General features: G+C 36.6%; 1 protein-coding gene across 7 annotated transcripts in view; it reads right to left on the reverse strand.

The window, feature by feature from the left end:
* Window positions 1–6724: 6724 nt before the first annotated feature.
* rbfox1 (RNA binding fox-1 homolog 1) overlaps window positions 6725–22107 on the reverse strand; it is a 275153-nt gene continuing 259770 nt past the window's right edge. For 5 of the 7 annotated variants that reach the window (XM_088437956.1, XM_088437955.1, XM_088437954.1 and 2 more), the window contains 2 exons: window positions 20324–20399; window positions 6725–11255 (listed from right to left, as the gene is read on the reverse strand). In XM_088437956.1, coding sequence (XP_088294082.1) covers window positions 11133–11255; window positions 20324–20399 — 199 coding nt within the window. In that variant the 3' untranslated portion in view covers window positions 6725–11132. The remainder of the gene's footprint in view (window positions 11256–20323; window positions 20400–22107) is intronic. The other 2 variants (XM_088437960.1, XM_088437958.1) reach the window with 1 other exon arrangement.

Genomic DNA, 22107 nt, shown 5'->3' on the forward strand with positions numbered 1-22107 from the left:
CCATTTACTGGTACCTATAGAGCAGAAACCCATCAAAATATTGTACAGTTTTTGTGTTAAACTGAGCAAAATGAAATCATTATTACAAATTGACAAAACAGCATTTGTTGTGAGAGATGAGCTCAGTCCTTACAATTTTCTCCTGAAATATAGTTTTAACGATATCTCTTTGACATGTGACCTGTCATGCATTATTGATCAGCTGATTCTTCACCACTGCAGACATAATTAACTTGTGTAATGTGAACCCTTCATCAAATTTAAACATTTATAATGCTTATCTTTTGGCCTGACCACTCGTCAATTCTTTTCTAATTACACCATTTAGACTGAGTGTAACTCATATCTTATTTTAACTAAAAGGCAAAAAAGGACAGACATAATTCACATGAACCAATGTGGGCTCTTAATGACCTTGTGGAGTGGTACTTTTAAGATAAGGAAATAGTTCAATCAATATATGAATGATGATCATCTCAATTTTAAAACCAAGTAAATACAATGGGCCCCCGGTTTACGAACTCCCTGTTTTACGAATTTTTCATCTTATGAATGTGGACCGCTGCGTTTTTTGTCCCCCTCTCCCGCACAAACCTTTCGTTATACGAACAATCCAACATGCTGGTCAGTGTGTCCGCATAATTTTTTTCCGCTTTGCTGCATCAACAAAAATAACTATTCTCGCATGTCACGGAAACGCCGTTATGCTATTGGTCGATTAAGGTCACAATCACGGTCTCAGTCACAGAGATGCCGATATGCTATTGGTCGATTAAGGTCACAGTCACGGTCTCAGTCACGGAGATGCCGATATGCTATTGGTCGATTAAGGTCACAGCCACGGTCTCAGTCACAGGGATGCAGATATGCTATTGGCCGGCGTCACATCAATCACAGAAATGCCGATATGCTATTGGCCGAACTCCTTCATCTAGCTTGATGGCACAGCTGGTCTGTATGTTGTGAAGACTTTGCAAACTTTATCTGTTAGACATGGCTTCTAAAATTGCAAGTGGCGGTAAAGGAAGAAGTAAGAGGATGGTGACAATAGAAACGAAGCAGGAGATAATAAAAAAATACAAAGGAGGCGCACGCATAGTTAACCTTGCTAGTGAGTATGGCCGTAACCGCTCGGCAATCTTCTAAGGGCAAGACTTCAACAACAACAACAGTACAACAACAAAATGGAGAGGCTTCTTCTATTATGGATTAATAATCTAATCTAATCTATTATGGATTAAGGAAATCACCGGTGATATATTCTCGTTTGAGAAAAGTTCTTGTTTAAGAAAATAAATAAAAAAATTCTGCGGGTTCGTCTCTGCTCCCCTCGGTCTCCACCCACCACCAGCTCAAGTCACGTCACCCCAAAGGTAAATGTCAGTTTTCCTTTGTATATTTATGTTATTTAATTTAACTGTACAGAAGATTATGTTACTAATTTTTAATATGTGTATAAAGTTGTGATGTTTTTACCTAAGGTTTTTGCACACGTTGCACGCATTCACTAATTAACATAGGTTTGGATTGCCCGTCATATGAGCAATTCGAGTTACGAGCATAGCCGCTGAACGGATTAAGTTCGTAACACGGGGGCCCACTGCATATCTAAACATATCTATCTACTGTATACAGTGATCCCCCCTACTTCGCGGTTTAATGGGGGCTGTCAACCCCCCGCGAAGTCTGAAACCTGCGAAGTAGGGTATCAGTTCCTAGATTTCTATGTACGCCCCAATATAGCTGCAGTAAACATAAACAATCCTTTTTTTTTTGTATTTTTTTTTATTTTTATTTTATTTTATTTCCTTTCTCCTATTATTTAACATTACATTATCCTTATTAACATTATTAACATTATTGTATATTCGTTAAAGTTATCTGCACCAAGACTCCAGTGAGAGAGTACGCAAGTCTAAACACCGTTAAAGTCAGTCAACTAACATATAAACACTTGCTGAACTTTAATCTATGAATTTACTGTATTTTTAGCCGACATTAGCGGGTTGGCAACAACTAACAACAACTACTAACTATAAAGTGCAACCTCTACACAAACGAACACATAAACAGAATAAACACTCATCGCTTACTAAACATAGGCAGTAGCGTGCGTACCAACATAAATGATAATAAACTATAAATATGAGTTTACGTTGTCATTTACTACGTCACCGTAACGAGCCGAAGACGCACAGAAAACGTAATACAGGAAACGGAAATGCATGCAAATTAAAAGCATGCATTTCAAAATAAAATTAAAAAAACACATCACAAACTCTAACGCTTGAAGAATTCTTAATATAGTTATTAACAAATATTACTTCGTTATTTGATTAATACAGTACTGTATATGTACTTTTTAGCTTTTTTCAATTTTGTACATTTTTTTAAATGAAAACCGCGAAGTACTGAGACCACGATATCTGAGACCGTGAAGTAGGAGGGATCACTGTATATCAATAGATAAGAGAGTGTTCCAGGAATTAATGGGCATCCATGGCTGTATGAAATCTGCCTGCAGCCAAGGCCTTCACTATCAACAGTTGGGGGCTTCTGTGCAATGTGTTGACATATGTGAACAGGCACATATAGTTAATAGATAGTTGCAATAGCCAACCGAGTCATGAGGTGGCCATCTAGAAGCGTCACATGAACATGACATGTGATTGGATATTCACTTGACCTAAGTGGAGTCTGCACGAGAAGCGGTGCTATGTTGATCAACTGTGTTTAACGTTGAAAAATTGAAGTTCAATAAAAATATTTTAAAATATTTCTGTTCATCAACCAAGCTACACCATGTTGCTTACCTGATCTGCATTATATGCGTAGAGTACAGCGAAGCCACACCCGCGGGTATTTATATTAAATCCACTTGCTTTTTTTAAATGGCTGAAGAAGAGCAATAGATTGGACAGACATGACTTTCAGCATTGGCATCCATGTCAATAGAAAATTATTTATGATTGGAAAAATCTTTGGACAAATCATTTTAGGTTGTTATTCTTTACTTTAAGTTTCGGCAGTATCACGTATAATAAGTTTTAATTACTGATGCGGGTTTATTGACGTTTAAAGCCTCCAGAAAATAGCGCAGTATGTAGCCCAGTAATTTGTACGTGTGCTTCTGAGGGGTATTTATTCAAGTCGGACATCACTGAAGGCATAAGTGTGATACACACGGACTGCCACAGGGTTTAAGTATATGGATTTGTCTGTTCACACTGTGGCTTAATGTTGCCATTACACGTAGCCAACTTAGCCAATCTTGACTTTGCCGCGAGACAATGGCAGTCTGCCTGGCTGACCTGGGCAAGATTACCAACCCCGCAAAAGGTAACCACTGCCACAGCAGCATCTCATTGGCCAATGCAGCTAAGATCCATGGACACAGACTCAAGCATGTCCAGTGTCTCAGCCACGCCCTGCACGATATCCATGCTGTCACAAGGTGAGAAGCAGGAGGCGAGGCCAACCGGGAGAAGCAGTTGGTCGAGATAAGGGGCAACGGTCCCCAAGCACACTTTACTGTCGGTCTTTGTAATTATGAGCTTCCTCCGTGCGGAATTGAAATTTAGCAAAGGAATTTAAAAACCTGAATAATTCCGGGAGAACCGGAATGAACTCCTGGTCCCACTCGTCTCCCGGTTCATGATGCCCAACCCTTATTGCAATTCAATAGCAGCTTAGCTCACCACGAATGTGCTAAATTGTTCGAATTCATGAACAATTCTCAAAGGTTCAAAGAAAGGATTAACATAATCAACACAAACATAATACATCCATTATTTTGATATAGAAAAAAAAAACATCTTTTTTTTTTTTTTTTTTTTAGGAAGGATTGATTTACCTTTATGTGACGACCTTGTTAAGGCCATATGCCCTAGTGAGAATAATCTATTCTAGGCTAGGCTATTTTAGCCTTCTTCGTATTTCTGGATTATCTCCAGTTTCGTTTCCATATAAATCATCTTCTTACTTGTCTCTTCCACATCACTTGCAATCTTGGGATCCATGGCTGACCCATTCAAGTTTGAATTAAACAGTAAAATGCACAATAAATAGTTATTTTAAACTCTGAGGCAATCCAGTTCCTAACATGCCTCCATTTTGACAGTGATGCCAACCAATAGCAGACCATCATCTGAGTGATGCGTTTGACAGGACCAGAAAATAAGAGAAATTACCTAAAAATGCCCGGATGGAGACAAAACAAAACAAATACAGCCAACCCCTAGGGTCACAACAGTTGTTTTTGTCGTAAAGCTGGAAAAATACCGTAAAGAGTTGATGAAAAACATCGCAGATCACGTCGTAGGTGAAAAAACGTAAGGCAGGGTACAGACTCTCACATAAATAGCCCCCATGCACACACTTACGCATTACTGGGCTACAAAGGCTATTAAACGTCAATAAACTTGCCATTATATGTGATGCTGTCATAACTTATTATTGTTATAAAAGTAATAATAATGTAAAATAAATATCCACAAAATTTAATGAAGTCCAAATGACAAATTGCAGTTTAATATAAGCAGCACACTTTTTATTTCTTGACTATTAATTGAATATGAAAGAAACAAAAAAATGCAAACATACTACAAATGAAAAAAATCAATAAAGAAAAGGCTTGCACTCACCGAAACAAACGGCGGTCACAATCGATCAGTCTTTTCAATATCTCACGATTTTTCTTTCCCAGTGTATCCATTCGGGTGTTCCCAAAAGTTTTTTAAAAGCCCCATAGCACATTGAGGAGTTCTCTTACTCTTGGCACTGAGATGTACAATATTGCACTCCAGCCGTCCAGACAGTGTCTCGTTGCTGCCTTGGTTAAACAACTGAAGTTTGCAAATTCAGTGTAGCTCCAAACACCAAATCGATCCTTTGCAAACAAAAGGCATTCCCAACCTTCTTTCTTGTGTCTGAGAGTTTCTTTTGCTTTATGTATGCCTTTATCTATTATTTCTATTAATCTATTTGTTGTAATTTGTTTATTAGTTTTTCACCTGATTCATTCCATCATGACTCACTATTCTGTATGTTTCTATATAATATTGGTTTGAGGTTTGTTTGTTGCTTGGGGTGGGTTGTTTTGGGCTGCAGTGAACAAGAAAACTATATTACTGTATGTTTGCATCTTGTTCACATTGTGACTGTTCATTTGGCAATAAAGTGTTTGTTTAAAAAAAAAAAAAAAAACCCAGCAGAACTATTTGTCAGGGTTAGCTCACGCCCCTGATAGCCCAGTCAGCGATATGGCCAAGTTGGGACAGGTTAGCTAACAGCTACGCTATGCCACCAAAGCCATCAGGCAAACCAACACCGCATAGCTTTCTTGTTGAGCATCGCACCGCCTTCCTCCAGTGTGCATCCACTCATGTCGCGTTCAACGTGAGGCCTCCAGATGGCAATCTTATGACTTGATTCGCTATTCCAGCTGTCTATTAAGTTATACAGGGTAATTCAAGGGTGGGTAAATCGTCCTGCATGTTTTCCAGTTTTCTCTCCCTGACACACCTGATTTAAACCATTTGCTCATCAACAAGCTCTGCTGGATCTTGAAAATAATCCTAATCATTTGAATCAGGTGTGTTTGAGAGAGAAAACGGGAAAACATACAGGACACTGGCCCCCGAGGCCTGGAATTGCCCACCTCTGGGGTAATTGGATAAAAACTCCAAATTAAAACTACAGCACTAGAAGGAGCGTAACCAAATGGATAAAATATGACACGAAAAAAAACAGAATACTTTTATAAATCAATAACATATACAATGTATATATTTAGTAAAAATGAATTTGAGAAGAAATGAAATTTCCTTATAGTTATTGAAATTATTATAGTTTACGATGATAACACTGTCAGGTTATGTTAGACCAGCATAGAAGGCCTTGCTGGCCCTGACGATATATATATATATATATATATATATATATATATATATATATATATATATATATATATATATATATATATATATATATATATATATATAATATTCCGTGTTACAACACTGTAACGTTACATTATTTTCATGTTGCAATGTGGAGTTTTTTCATCCTGGTCTGCAATTGGTCAGTCTTTTCACGGAGATGGTGGTCTGCTATTGGTTCAAAAATGGCTAAACGGTACAGCTTTGTTTGAATGTGAGTGGTCACAAAACCGTATTTATAGTGCATTTTACTGCTTAATTCAAAGTTGAAAGGGTTAGCCATGGGTCCCAAGATTGCAAGTGATGTTAAAGAGAGAAGTAAGAAGATGATTTTTAATGGAAACAAAGTTGGAGATGATCAAGAAATACGAAGGTAGCCTAGCCTAGGTTACCCTTACTAGGGAATAGGGGCATAACAAGCGCCATTCAAAAATAACTAAATCCTTTCTATATTATTCCATTATGATGTTTTCTGATTGTATATATGTATATTGTATATACGTAGCACTTACTATAATATTTTAGTACCAATTTTTAATATGTATGTACAGCTTTGCGTTTTTACATGGGGTTCTAAACGCATTAGCTATTTAACATTTGGATTGCCCGTCATACGATGAATTTGCCTTACGACCCCAACCGTGGAATGGATTACGGTAATCTCGTAACACATATATATATATATATATATATATATATATATATATATATATATATATATATATATATATATAATATATACCTAATCTTAAAATATGCACAGAATGGAAACTGAGCATTAAAACTTGAGAAAACAAAACTTTATTGATGGTTATTGACAAGTGGAAGAACCATAGTACATGCACATACAATGACAGTGCAGGAAGAATCGATTTGAACCACAACACCAACTGGAAGCAGCACTTAGATAAAGTAGTTACAGAATCAGACATTCAGCATAGTGAAGACCTTCAAGTCATCTCGTCTCTGAGCAAACATTGTCATTCAGATCATACACAGATTTGAACCAGCAGAGCCAAACTGCCCTGATGCTTTTACGCTGCCATTAATGCGGTGCATCTGAGGGTTCGAATTCGTCATCGATACAAAAGGAAAGATATGTGTGTAACAACACCCCTAATTGGGACTATTTGTAAACAGAATGTGGTGCAAGGAGTGGTTTATGGATTGCCTTGCAAGTTGCAATATAGCTGGAGCCAAGCTTCTTTTTCCCAGGTAGCGTCATTCAAATAAACTACAGATTAATTCCATGAACTTCTATGTACACCATTAATTAGCTTGTTCACAAATGATTTACTTTTCATATGTATATAATTGTATAATATTCAAACAGTTAATTTTCCTAAGAGTAAAGGTCTAGAAAATTAAGATGTCACTTTAAGAATAACATAAGTGCAAAATCAACTGTATTAAAAAAAAAAGAGAGAAAATGTACACCTACAGCACTGATATGTCTCAGATTTATGTGGAAATAACATGTTACATGTGCAAAATGGTACATTTGACAATATAAACAAATGAGCATATATATACTGCATAACTACAATGTAATTATTTGTAAAGACTTGCTAGAAACCGGAACATGACTTGATAGAAAAGGGGCTAGCTTGCCCTAACAACTTTATCTAATTTTCTAAATCTAGAACATTATACCATTATTATTTCATATAAGATAACATCTTCACTGCACAGTTCAAATATCATACATTGTTTGATTATTGTATCTTATCCACCATCAATTTAATTGCTGGACAAAAATCTAAATGAAAAAAAAAAACTATACACTGCAATATATTCTATATATTGCATTATATAATATTCTTAAATTTCCAGTATAAAATGATCAGTTGCACCAATGAATGTTTTGGAAGTGCCAAAAAAAAAGAAAAAAAACATCCTAGGAGTAGTGCACACATTTCTCAATTTATGGTTAATGTCTTAAATTTATCAAAAGTATTCTTGATACTCATTCACACTCCCCCGGATTTTAATTTAAATGATTTTTTTAAACATATTTTAGCACACAAAATACTCAGATAATGAAAAAAAATAATGTTTCCGTTGCAATGACAGCCCTTCCCTTTTTTATACTACGCAAAATATTAACATGAACATACTATTAAATTCACTGAAAGCTTTGGCTTTACAGCACAGGTGTGGAACTCCAGTCCTCGAGGGCCAGTATCCTGCAGAGGTGGGCTACTTACCTTTTTTGCTGGGCTGACATTCGTCAGTGCCCCGCCCCCTTTATTTCATCGTCAGTCTGCTATTTTTTCACACGGAAAATCGAAATCGTCAGTCCGTCGATCCATTGGCAAACCCCCCGACTCCCGGCGCGCCCCCACATCCATCGTCAACTCGCCCAACCAACTTCAGTCGACCATGTGAAGTCACACTGCACTCAAACTAATTCTTTTTTCTATTTTCGTATTTACACTTAATGTTAACACAATGTCTGCAGCTTCTGTTAGACTGCACTTGAAACACATAACATGAATATAAGTGTAACACGTAAACAAAGTCAACTGATGGCTTTAAAGGTAAATTGTGTAAGATTTAGTCCGTTTTCCATTACGGATAGCAGGAGGTGCTGCATTTACCGTTGTCCGTAGCTATAACAAACATGCCAGCCTCTGGAGAAGTGCCACCCCCCCATGTAATATAATTTAATAAATAGACGCACAATTATAAGGACAGCACAGTGTTGGTCATTAAAAAAAGTTTTTAGAAATGTATAATCCTTTAATTTATTCCTTAAAAAAAAACGGTCTAAATCTCACACAGTGTCCCTTAAACTCAGGGGTGTCCAAACTCAGTCCTCAAGGTCCGCTGTCCTGCATGTTTCCCTGACACATCTGATTCAAATGATCAGGATCATTATCAGGCTTCTGCTGAGCTTGCTGATGAGTTGATCATTTCAATCACGTGTGTCGGAGAAAGAGACCTGGCATACATGCAGGGCAGCGGCCCTTGACGACTGGATTTGGACACCCCTGCTTTAAATAACACTATAATACACCATCATGATGATTAACCCGTACCTAAGTGAATGCAGTTGGGGTGAGAGTGCAATTAGCAATCATGTCCTCTGGATTGCATTACCACGCTTTACATGTTCTGCCACCCATTGATCATTTGAAATGGTGACCTCCTTGCAGTGGAATGCTCTTATCCGCAACCAATCACTTGATGTAAAACATTCAAAAAGCAAAATAACACACACACAAACACACAAATGTCTTCACACTTAATTCTAAACATCACTCTTAACTTTTGGTCGGCCAGATTGTGTGCAGTATGCATTTTGGTTCATGAGAGCAGAACTAAGAAAGTGAGCAACTACAAAGAAATCTCTGGTAAAGTCAGCTGTGTTATACCTGTGAATGACAAGTAGTGAATTGAACCAATTCAGTTTATTCCCCCAACTGACCATATTGATCCACTGCTTGATGGCGTTAATGTGACCATTGTCCCATTAAATGTAGATTGATTGCAGTTTGTACTACAAACATGCAGAAATATAGTAGATTAGCATGCAAGTCAGTTGATTTGCAATGTCTATCCCGACGATCACAACAAGGGTTGAAAATTTGACGTTTTAAATTTGAAGGTTTTTTTTTAGCATTTCTGTCATTGGTAGTCTGGGCCTCTGTCACCGACGGACAGTCCGTCAGTGCTGACGAGGTGCCCACCGCTGCTAATAATCATTTGAATCACGGTTGGGAAAAGATAACCATAAAACATACCAGCCCTCGAGGACAGGAGTTCCACACCTGTGTACAGGATCAAACCACATCATGTCAATAAAGCTGCAGTCTGCATGTCAATAAAGCTGCAGTCTCCTGCAGACACGTATAATTTTCCCCTGACTAACTCTACCTTTGCTCATATTTCTATCATGTAGAGAATCTGAAGCATGCTGACATTCCTTAGAAGTTCCCATCCACATCCTAATATAAATTTTGGATCATGATTAAATTACTCCAAAATAATGAACAAAAGGGTCATACATATCACAAAAAGTAAAAATAACTTAAGAGAACAAAATAAATAAAACAATGCACACAAAATATTCTCCTACAACTGAAAAAAAAGAAGCCATTTTTCAATTAACATAAACTGCACAGTGGAATGTAAAGTTGAGGTCAACCCAAAACTGCTTTAATTCAAAACAAATAAAGATAGTCATGAGGATTGTGTTGAAATAATTAGCATTCTTTTACGTCCTTAGTCTGCTTTTGACTAGTCTATCCTGACCACTAACGTTCACAAAAACTCAATTTATACAAGGGGTGTATGAAAGGTTTTAAGCATCGTGTATAAGAAGCATCGAGATATGTCCCAAACTATGAGTTCTTCTTGTAATGTTCAGCCCTTGATGGGGATTATGTTGAAAAACAAATGTTTAAAAATCTTGCGTCGCTTTTAATAGTTCTGATTCTTTAAACTTTTAATTCATCCTTTGTATGAGAATGTTCTCAAGACCTCTTCTCAAGACCTCTTGAAATGCTCCCAAACAGCGTAAAAAAATGCATCAGTCAAAATTAGCAAGTGCAAAAAGATGCAGAGGAAAAAAAGTATAGTCCAAGCATAGTCCCTTAAAACAATTAAAAACATACTAGTCTGCAAGAAAATGTTTACATTTCTAAACCATTTTTAGTTTAATTTTCTCTTTTCCTGACACTTTGGGACAAAAATAATTTTCTTTGTTTTAGGAATAAAACAATCTGAACATTTGGAGACACAAGCTTTTCAGTGACAAAAGTATTAACAAGAAAATAAAAACCCTAACTATCATAGTGTGGGGTGTTATATACAACAATATTTATCAGATAAATATTTCATCTGTGTCCTAATTTTTACTCTAACATTTTCTCTATTAGTACCATGGACACAATTTCTACAGCTGAAAACTATGTTTAAATCTTTAGAAACCAAAACCCCACAATATCAAAATACACAGCACAAAATATCTGAGGTATAAGATGAAAAATATCAGCTGTCGTTTTAGTCTTATATGTTTTTCTCGCGCTTGGGAGATGCTGAAATTATGCTTACATTGCATGTATTGCAATACCCAGGCCTCAGCAATGTCTCTTATATTCACAATCCTTCATTCTCATATACACACGCACACACACATGCTTTCTTCCCGTCCAGTTGGAAGGTTGAGTTTTCAGTTTGGAAGTGTTGCTAATAGGGAGCAAAGCGGCTATAGCCTCCTCGGTATATACTAGCCTGGAGGGAGGACAGCACAAGTCCTACATCGTCAACATGGCTCCGTGTTTTGGCATCCGTCAAAGGGGTGAATGCATTCTGAAAAGCAAGTGCAGATTAACACAATTACTCACAATGCACACGTAAAAAAAAGCAATTGTAAAAAGAAAAAAACAACAACCATGTACAAACGAAAATAAAGACATGAACAGCTTTGTTAAGACCACCACGGCCCAGTTACCAACTAGAACGATAGTTTCAACATTACCGCATTACCGTTTTTCCAGTGCAAACCCATGGAGGAAGAAAAGACCCATGATCTGCGCAATCATCATGCAGCAAGCACAGGAAGACACTTCATGCCAGGGGAACATGCCAACAGCTATGTGAAAGAAATCTAGTCAGTACAAATTGGAAGGAAAGATGTATTTGTAAAAAAATGACCGGAAATGGAAATTTTGACAGAGCTTTAATTGAAGATGGATGAAGGTTGCACTGTATTCCAAGTAAAATATCATGTTTAGAAAGTTATAAATGTCCTAGAAAAAAAAAAAGTTTTGGAGCGACGATAACTTGCATTGAAGTACAGTTGAACGTTTGCTTGCAAGTGTACGCATCTTGTTATTTTTGCACAGATTTTGAAACGTTTTCCAAAAAACTGTGAAAATATAACTACCGGTAAACAATTTGTGACTTTATTATACCGTCGTACCTCTACTTACGAATGTCTCTGCTTATGAAAACTTCAGTTAACAAAACACCAATAATATTGTATCTAGTTACGAAAGACAACATTGTTGGCATATAATAATGTGGTATGAGACACCAGAGCTTGCTCGAAAAAGACTTTTATAATACATCATGACAACCCACGATGTCTATTTGTTCGAGTTTTTGATGCGTTTTTATCATTTATAAATATGGCGGCTTGTCCACAAGATTCTTTGCACCAATTTTTACTGTGGTCTTGCATTTTTCGTCTTTACACGCGTCATCCAAACTTCCCACCAGCAATTCACACTGCAGAGCTTACGAACATATAATTAATGTTAGCTACGGCTAACATTGTAAATATTTAAACAAAAACACATATGTAACATATCACTTTGGGTATTATCATTTATTAATATGGCGGCTTGTCCATGAGACGAGAGACACTAATTCTTTGCATCAGTTTTTACTCCGGTCTTGCATTTTTCGTCTGTACACGCTTCATCTACACTTCCCACCAACAGTTCACACCGCAGAAACTAACATTGTACATATTCAAATAAAAACACATACGTAACATATCAGTTTGGCCTGTCGCGTTAGCATCGTTAGCACATTTTTAGCACTTTACCAAGTGGGCTGATTGATGTCACAGAGGAAGCACTTCACATGACCGCAAACTACATTTTAGAAAACTTACATGCTCAAAATTATCCATAATAAATATTATTGCTCTTGTGAACTTGTACATTTTGCCTAGATCACTGGAAATGTACAATTAAAACGACCCATAAAAGTCCCTCTCTACACTCTTCACCAGCACACTAGCACCATCTAAAGGCACACAAAAGAACTGCATTCATGTTATCAACCACTACAATTAATATGATTGATTGCAATTATTATATACAGAATTTATTTTGAATTCCATGATTATCATGCACTAATGTAATTCTAATTAGAATTTGTTACAATTTTTGATGCATTTCTATAATTTATTGATATTATTTACAGGGTTACGGAGCATTTTTGGGGCTTAGAACATATTTGGCTATTTACATGTAAAAAGCGTCTCTACTTACAAAAAAATGAGGTTACAAAATGACTTGCGGAACAAATTAAATTTGTAAGTAGAGTTACCACTGTAATTAGAAAACTCTCCATCTTCAATGACAAATGCACTTCATAGATTTCATTTTATAATGTTCTTTAATGTAAATAAGGAACAAGTCGTTAACTGCTTCATTAGCTCATTCATTCTCTTTTGCTTATCTGAGGTCAGGTTGAGACGCAGCAGCTTACGTGGGATGGGAATGTCTCGGTGTTTCCGAATGGGGAAAATGTGTGTTTGGGAGCACACAGCAGCACGTTCAATGTCAGTCACCAGCAGGTGAAACTGTTGCTAGGAATGTTAGGTTCCCACAGGAACCGATTTGATAGGAGCAATGTGTCAATGCGTACGTTCCATAGACACTGCTTTTAATGTCAATAAAACGACTGCTTTTGGTTCGCGACTCTCGTGAGTATAAGCGATCAAGATGATGGCTGGCTGGATGTTTCGTGGCTGGCAGCATTGAATGACCTCAAGAAGGGGATGTGGCAGCCATACAGCGAGAAGCACAGCCCGCCAACAAAACATTGTACTTCCTGGTTGAAACATCAATACCATAAAACTCATATTGAATGAGAAATTAAATCACCAATGTGCAAAATGTCATTTATATGCATATATTTAACTTTGGAAAGTGTCAAAATATCACGATCTACATCCTGTAAAAACCCAAACACTGGCAATAGTTTTTTTAAAAGCCGTGTAAACACAAGCAAAAACCCAAATATGCTTTTTATATATTTTTTGTTTTTTCAAAAACCTCTACAAGAACCTTGGGTTACTGCTTTACTAACCTGATTTGTGCATGCACATTTTCATTACTTCGAATGGGACATTGGTTTGTATTTTGCGTATGCTCTATCCGCAAGAAATCTGGGACACACACACACACACAAAAATCTCACCTTAGGGAGAAGAAAAGCCATCCGTGTTACATTGCTACTTAGCAAGCTAAACATGAATACGTTGATTTCTCCATGGAGTAAACAAACAGGACGAAACTCAGAGGTAACAAAGGGAGGAAACCAATTTTTCAGATACTTTGTTGAGTGACATACATTTACAGTGATACATTTTATTGGCGGTAGAAAGTAAGTAAGGGAATTTATGTCTATGTTTCATCACATATTTAACATACCCCTCTTTGCTAACATGACAATGAAGATATTCAGAATGGTCTAGCAACCCAAATTTTGACATTAACCCAAACATTACTTGAATGGTGACATGTAAACAAATGGTGACAACGTGTAAACAGAATAATAGTTTCTCCAGTATGTCCTGGGTCAACCCTGGGCCCACCACCCAATAGGGTGTGCTGGGACACTACATCAGGAAGGCCTCCAAACAAGATGCCTGAGCCATCTAATCTGGATCCTCTCAATTTGAAGGAAGAGCTGCTCGAGTCTGAGTCCTTCCCAGATGACCAAGCTTTTCGCCCTACCTTGAAGAGAGAGCCTGGACCCCCTGCAGAGGAAACTCAGTTGTATCCGAATTTTTTTTTTTTTTTTTTTAATCATTTATTCACAGCTCATGAACAGAGAAGCGGATGGGTGCTTTGATCAGCAAGTAAAATAAGGATTTAACATTTTAGCTCTGCTCCATCTTTACCACAAGGGACTGATATCGCTACGCCGATCTCCCTGTCTTCCATGTTCCATTCTCCCAACACTTGTGGTTATGAACTCCTCCACTTGGAGCAGGTTCTCATTACCGACCTTAAAGTACCAACTAAGCACCATATGCTCAGATTTGGAGGTGCTCAATTTCATCCCGGCTACTTCACACTTAGCTGGGTATCGCCCAAGTTAGGGTTTAAGATCACAATTTGATGAAGCCAATAGAACCACGTCATGTACAACATGTTTTGGTATAATACTGTAGGGACCCCTGCAATTGCTTGGCTACACCTTGAAATTCTGCCTTTTAGAATAGTTGTATATAAGTAATCCTATATTTGTTTCTTCAACATGTATATTGGTAGATATGGATATTTTCTGTTGGAATTGTCATGTCTCCTGCAGCTTTAAAGAATCACAGGCATGATGACCTAATGACCAAATCACAGGCATGATGAACTAATCACATGACGGAACAGTACGGGTGTCTGTCGCCATGTTCCTGCGAAAGAAGATAGCAGTGATTGCATGGACTGATATATGGGTAGTGGTGTAAGTAGTGGTGCTGTAAAATCCAAATTTAATATTTTGTATGACTTCCATGGGCTTGAAAGTCATCAATAAATTGTTTGAATCCTTGACGAACGGCATGGATGCAGTCCTTCAAGCTTATATGTAATGAATTTTTGTATTTGAAGTGCATTTTTAGTTCAATTTTCACACTACTTTCTGTAGTCGACAAAATTTGACCTTAATGTCTCCATTAAATGATAAATCTTTTTTCAGTGAAACAAATATATATTTGTACATTCAACATCATTTGGGAGGGTCTTAGCTTTCATGTGAGCCATTTCTGAAACCAATTGAATAATTAAAAGTCAGGTTATTAGCAATTGTTTCTACAAAATGGATAAGCGACAAAACTTTTGTCAGGGACTGTATATACAGTAGATCATTTATACGTACTGCGTGAAAATGTCAAACGAGTCATGTCTGTTCCAGCAGAACTTTTAATGCTAGAAGCTAGCAATGTTATGATTACTGTTGATATTGTGCATCATTTTTGCAGCTCCACTTAAACCATATTCCCACAGGGACAGCGAGGATTAGTGTGAGAACACGCTGACAGTGGTAACATCATCCAAATACCTCCCTATTGAATGAACATGGAAAGTGCATGTATTTTACTTTATTTGGTGGCACCATATCAGAAAGCTCCCACACACGAATGGTTCCTGGATGGTGTCATCACTCCAAAACAAATGTCAAACAACAAATATGTGTACAGTAGATGATGCTGTGTTACGGTGATCTTATATACAACTGAGTTTAATGCCAAAGGTTTCAAAGCTTCAGTATTAGTGGTGGTATCACTACCCACACCCATGCAAGTCTATAACAACAATTAAAAATAAACTTATAACGTATGTGCTTTTTTCAAGCATGCACCATCTGCCCTTGTTACCGCAAAGCATGAGAACCAGATGAGAAGACGAGGGTTTTCAAAAAAACAATACCTCAATATTAATTTATTATAAATCTAGTATTGATACAAGACATAGAATTATTCCGATAATTTGAAAATCTCGCTGCCTCATACGAATTACATTGACACACACGCTCCTTCCGGACATCAATGGAGTCAAGTGTACCAGGGTGCCAGAAATAGTTGAAGAAGATGAAGCTGCACCTTCTAATGTCTTTAACATAATTTCTGGTTGTCTTTGCCAAAACCAACTTATCAAACTAAAAAGGTAACATGCCACAAAGAAGCCATGTCACAAAATGCAACACCATCAGACTCCTCAACAGTCACTAGTAGAACAATACAACGAATAATATCACTCTCATACATCACATACAGGTGTGACTATGCCAAGCACGATACCATGCACGATTTCTGCTGCTCCTTCTTTTGAACAGCACTCTAAATAGCCAGACCTAACTGACCATGAACAATATTTAATCTGCCATGTACACTTGCTCATTATTATAGGTATCTTGAAGATTATTGTAGATGTCTGTATATAACCTGCTCGCTTACGGTTCATACTTGTGCTCTGTTACTTGTGTGTTGTTTAAACCTTGTTTTTTGTTGGTACAGTACTTATTTTTATGACATTAGTGTGAAAAGCAAAGGAACAATTTTGATGTAAGGAGAAACTTGTTTGTACACGTGCACATGACAAAAAAAAAAATAGTTTGACTTTGTAAATATTTAGTAAATAATTTAGAGCGGAATAAGATTGTCACACACCAAGCTTGCACTGAATTTGGTGTCCAGCGTGGATAGTGCCTCTGAGGCCCACCCAGCTTGAAAATTTCTCATCAAATTTAAATTTATGTAGAAACTCATCATTTTGGTCTGAAAAATTTGGAAATCTGCAGACTCTATCGACAGTCGCTATTCCCCTTGCGGCCATAATTCCTTTTGGCCACCTTATTCAATCCAATCCAACCTTATTTGTTAAGCACTTTAAAACAACCACAGCTGACCAAAGTGCTGTACAGAAAAATAAAAACATCGTAAAAACAGACACAACAGCTCAAAGACATAAACGCTAAATCCTTACATGGTCAACACTAGAGATCGACCGATATGCTTTTGTCAGGGTCGATACCGATTACCGGTCATCAAGATGGCCAATAATCGATATTTAAGCCGCAAAGGGAATTGGGGAATCAAGAAATATTTATTTGAAGAGATCTCTACTTACTACTATATTTTAAGATTCAAAATTAACTATTGCAATCAGCTAGAGAATGGATTGAAACTGTATTTAAATAATGAAAGCGGTCTTGGTATGAAGCCATGCTTCACTTTTCAGTGAACCTTACTTTGTCATCTGATGCAATTCATAGAAAGCCAGGTAAGTAATAAATCATTCAATATAAGAAGAAAGTTGTTGCAAACTATATCAATCTCTGCCATTTTACATGTTTGCTAATAATTAACAGCATTTAAATAAGAAAGTATAACTTTTCAGAGGTTGATTAAATTATAAAGTTATTTCTTTATGGTTTCAGTGTGAAATAGTGTCCAGTGATCACATTTGAACACTCTTCTGACCATCTCACTCAGTTCTTTCTCCCTCACTTCTTCCCTGTGGCTGTGGCGCCACAGGAGATTTAATTATCAAAATGACTAATTATTTCATTACCAACGAGTGCGGGGTGAGGTGGTTTCCACCAAATTAGAAATATAATAACTAACATAGACAGGGCCGCCAAAGCATGAGGACATTCATCACCTTTTACAGGCGGGATTAATGTGGCATTTGGACTGCCGTTAGCAGCGCAGACAAATTCAATTAAGTTTAAGTGAGGATATGTCAGCACTGCAGAAAAGCCCATGCACAATGCCTGAGAAGTTGGCCAAAGGAAGGTAGCTTAAAGTAGACCCGTGAAGAGCAGTACACAAAATCACAGTGCTATGCTTAACCGTGTTGGATCATTACGTCAATGAGTTGGATCATCAAGCTAATTTTACTGATCTCAGGATCAATAACTTCTCGTGTTTTTGCTAGACTAGGCCTTTTTGGTGCATGTCTAGATACTTGTAACTGAGCTCAACTTGATTATTGCTGTGATCTTTATTTGCTGAATGCACTGCATCCTTATGCATATTTAGCTCAGACAAGTTGAAATAAGTTAAGACGAAGCTCATCACACTTTGCGGTTTTGCACATTCTGCACATTGGTAGTTGATAGCCTCCTTGGCCCTATGTGTTAATCTTTCTAGTATTCTTTGGCATTAAACACATTCTCATCTATCAATAGATAAAGAGTGATACAACAGGACAATAGCCCATGAGACGTAGTTTGTAAAAATGGCGCCGACAAAATATGAAATTCACAAAATTGATATATATATATATATATATTTTTTTTTTTTCAAGAGCCACTTATCCTCACGAGGGTCGCACGCTTGCTGGTTACTAGACAATTGCAGGGCACACAGAGGAGAACCATTCACGCACCCTATCACACCTAAAAACAATTCAGAATGTCCAATACACCTGCCATGCATGTTTGTTTTTGGAGTGTGAGAGGAAGCCGCAGACACGGCTCGGGGACAACATGCAAACTCCACACAGGAAGGCCGGAGCGGGACAGATTTGAACTCGGGTCCCTGAACTGTGAGGCAGACGTGTTAACGACTGCGCCACCGAGCCACCCTTTGGTATATATAAAAGGTGGATGAAATCCTGGGCAGGATCGGATTACAATTCCTGCCTTCATTGATCAATCATCTTTCTTGTAGGAGTGCCATGAGCTGAATGACTGGTTGCCTCACCAGTATTTACCAATGTATTTTATTATATACAGAATATTTAACTTGTATTGTTTTTTTATTGATCATTCCATCATTCCATTCCACGAATGCATTTTTTGCATGCAGGAATACAATTTTTTTTATGACATTTTGATTGTTCAACACGTTGTGATCTTTTTCCCCCCTCAACTTTATAACTACATCAACACTATTTTCAATATTGATGAGTCACTTCAAATACTGTATGCATTGCTTGCATTATAGGCAGAGAGAGTGGCTTTGCAACAACAACCCATTCATATTTTCTTCACGCATATTTCATAGCTCATATTTGATTTACTTTATACCCCTCTTAAACGATCATGAAAGCAAAAACTGTGGTTTGCTCATGACGTACGTGTACGATCAAAACATATGACCACTCACAAGGCATTTTAAATTTTGTACTTTTATCTGACTCACAATTCTCTACGCTGGTGGAAGAAACAAGCTCTGTCACGTAAGCAACATCAAATGCCTCGTGACAAAAATTGCTCAAAAATACATCAATTAAAGCATTCAATTAAAAATAGGAACGCTGTCATTTATCAACTAGATTCCAGAACTGATAATGAATTGTCTTTGGATTTTTTTGCCAATGACGACGCATGATGATCTGCTATAAGATGAGGAAGTGCAGTTCTGTCCCATAAATGTTCCATAAAATTAAAATATTAGGTAGGATTAGGTAGAATTGTTGAATGGCCCGTGATGCAAAGGTGCCCTTTGGTAAAGCAGTTCCTTTGGTTCATAGAAAATTGATCCTAAGTCACATGTGATATCACTCTGCAATGGAATTTTTTTTTTTTTTTTTTTCAAAAAATGGCCACAATTTCACCATAATACTGAAGATCACATGTCTTAGACATTTTAGAGTTCAAACAAATCATAGAAAATAGGATTCATATTGCATATTGCATGATGTGTCTTAATGCACTGTGATAGATATTCTTCTTTAAGAAAATTTCCATGTATCCCAGGTGTGCATGGAGCTTCTTACTGCCTGGCCTAAAGCCTACTATTGCTGCTGCTGCTGCTGCTAAGTGCACTGGTAAATGAACGGACTCATAAGCATGGAAGCTATTATGATGATTAGCCTATTGTAATATACAATTTGGATCTAAAATCTCAAATAGCCTAGAGAATTATCAGCATGATTTTGTCATTTCCCTCATCAGTGAAACACAATGTGATAATTGGCCATTTAGCCAGTATTATTCCCACTACTGCACCTACTGCAGTGATGAACAATGAAAACACAATTAAAGCAAGTGACATGCACCACAGAAAGAGGAGCTGAATTCAATATTGTATATCTTTTTTGACCCGCATAATACAAATGTTGATACTGTGATAAAGATAAGATATGCTGTCTAAATGGACAAAAGTATAAGAGGCATGGCAGTCTTACCATGGCACCAACGCTGTATGTGGCTGTTGGAGTGAGTGTGTGGTTGTAGGGATCGGCAGCATATACTCGTCCATAACTACAGAGACATCAGACAAAACAGATATACGGTTTTGATTACAAATCTATCAACATACTTTTAAGATTACCTTCAAGTACAATATATACAATACATATGATGTGACCAAAAATAAATAAAAATCCTACAATTAAGATGTGCCTTGATTATCTGGTATAATGTGTCTAATTATTTCACAAATTAAATGTATTAATTCAATGAATCCCTTCTTGCCTCAAAAGCCACTAAAATAAAACTATAATATTTGAATAATAATAATGTTGTCAAGTTTGATCATGGACAGATCTGACTTTAACTCAACGTCCGCTATTAATATGACCAGAGCTGCATGAGACTTCAAAGAAAAGGGGGAACTGTTCACTTAGTGTACACTGTACAGTATAAGGTTTAATCACTTAAGAGTACAGTATAAGGTTTAATCACTAAAGACTTAAATAAATATGTGTACTGCAGTAGTTCCACGTCCGAGGAGGGCCCATGGCAAATGCATTTATAGTTACCTCGGAAAGGGATCACTTTATATATTTATATATATATATATATATATATATATATATATATATATATATATATATATATATATATACAGTATATATATACAGTATATATATATGTATATATATATGTATATATATATATATATATATATATATATATATATATATATATATATATATATACAGTATATATATATACACAGTATATATATATATATATAGTATATATATATATATATAGTATATATATATATATATATATATATATATATATATACACACACACACCGGTATATATATGTCCAAGGGACCCCCGTGTTACAGTGTCCCCGGCTTACGTTTTTTTCCAGTTGCGACATGGAATACTGAGTTTTTTCGTCCCATTTGCACGGTACTGTATTTTCATCCGGCTTTGCAACAAAAACAACTGTCATGACCCTAGGTGGTTGGCTGTATTTGTGTTGTTTCACCTCCATCTGCAGGCGTTTTTAGGTAATTGCACTTATTTTCTGTTCAATTGCCTAACTGCCTCCATGCAACATGTCACTACAATGCTGGTCTGCTATTGTTCAGCGTCTCCTCACGGAGCTGTTGGTCTGCTATCGGTCGAACTCACTCGTTTTAAAATGGTAGAATGGTAAAGCTTTGTTCCATTGCAAGTGGTTACAAAACCGAATTTATAGAGCATTTTACTGCTTGATTCAAACTTGAAAGGATTCGCCATGGGTCCCAAGATTGCTCGTGATGTTAAAGAGCGAAATAAGAAGATGATTTATATGGAAACAAACCTAAAGATAATCAAGCCTAGGCTACCCTTACTATAATATATATAATACTATATAATACTATAATAATAAATAAATCCTTTCTATAATTTTCTATTTATGATGTTTTCTGACTGTATACATGTATATTATATATATGTAGCACTTACTATACTATTTTGGTACCAATTTTTAATAAATATGTACAATTTTAATGTTTTTACCTGAGGTTCTAAACGCTATTTAACATAGGTTTGATTGCCCGTCATACTGTGAATTCGTCTTACGAGCCCAACTGTGGATCGGATTAATCTCGTAAAACAGGGGCATATATGTATATATATATAAATATATATATATATATATATATATATATATATATATATATATATATATATATATATATATATATATATATATATATATATATTATTTGTTGTTTTTTTT

This window comes from Hippichthys cyanospilos, chromosome 16 (genome assembly GCF_059441005.1).
Source record: "Hippichthys cyanospilos isolate Australia breed blue-spotted pipefish chromosome 16, RoL_Hcya_1.0, whole genome shotgun sequence".
Taxonomy (NCBI): Eukaryota; Metazoa; Chordata; class Actinopteri; order Syngnathiformes; family Syngnathidae; genus Hippichthys; species Hippichthys cyanospilos.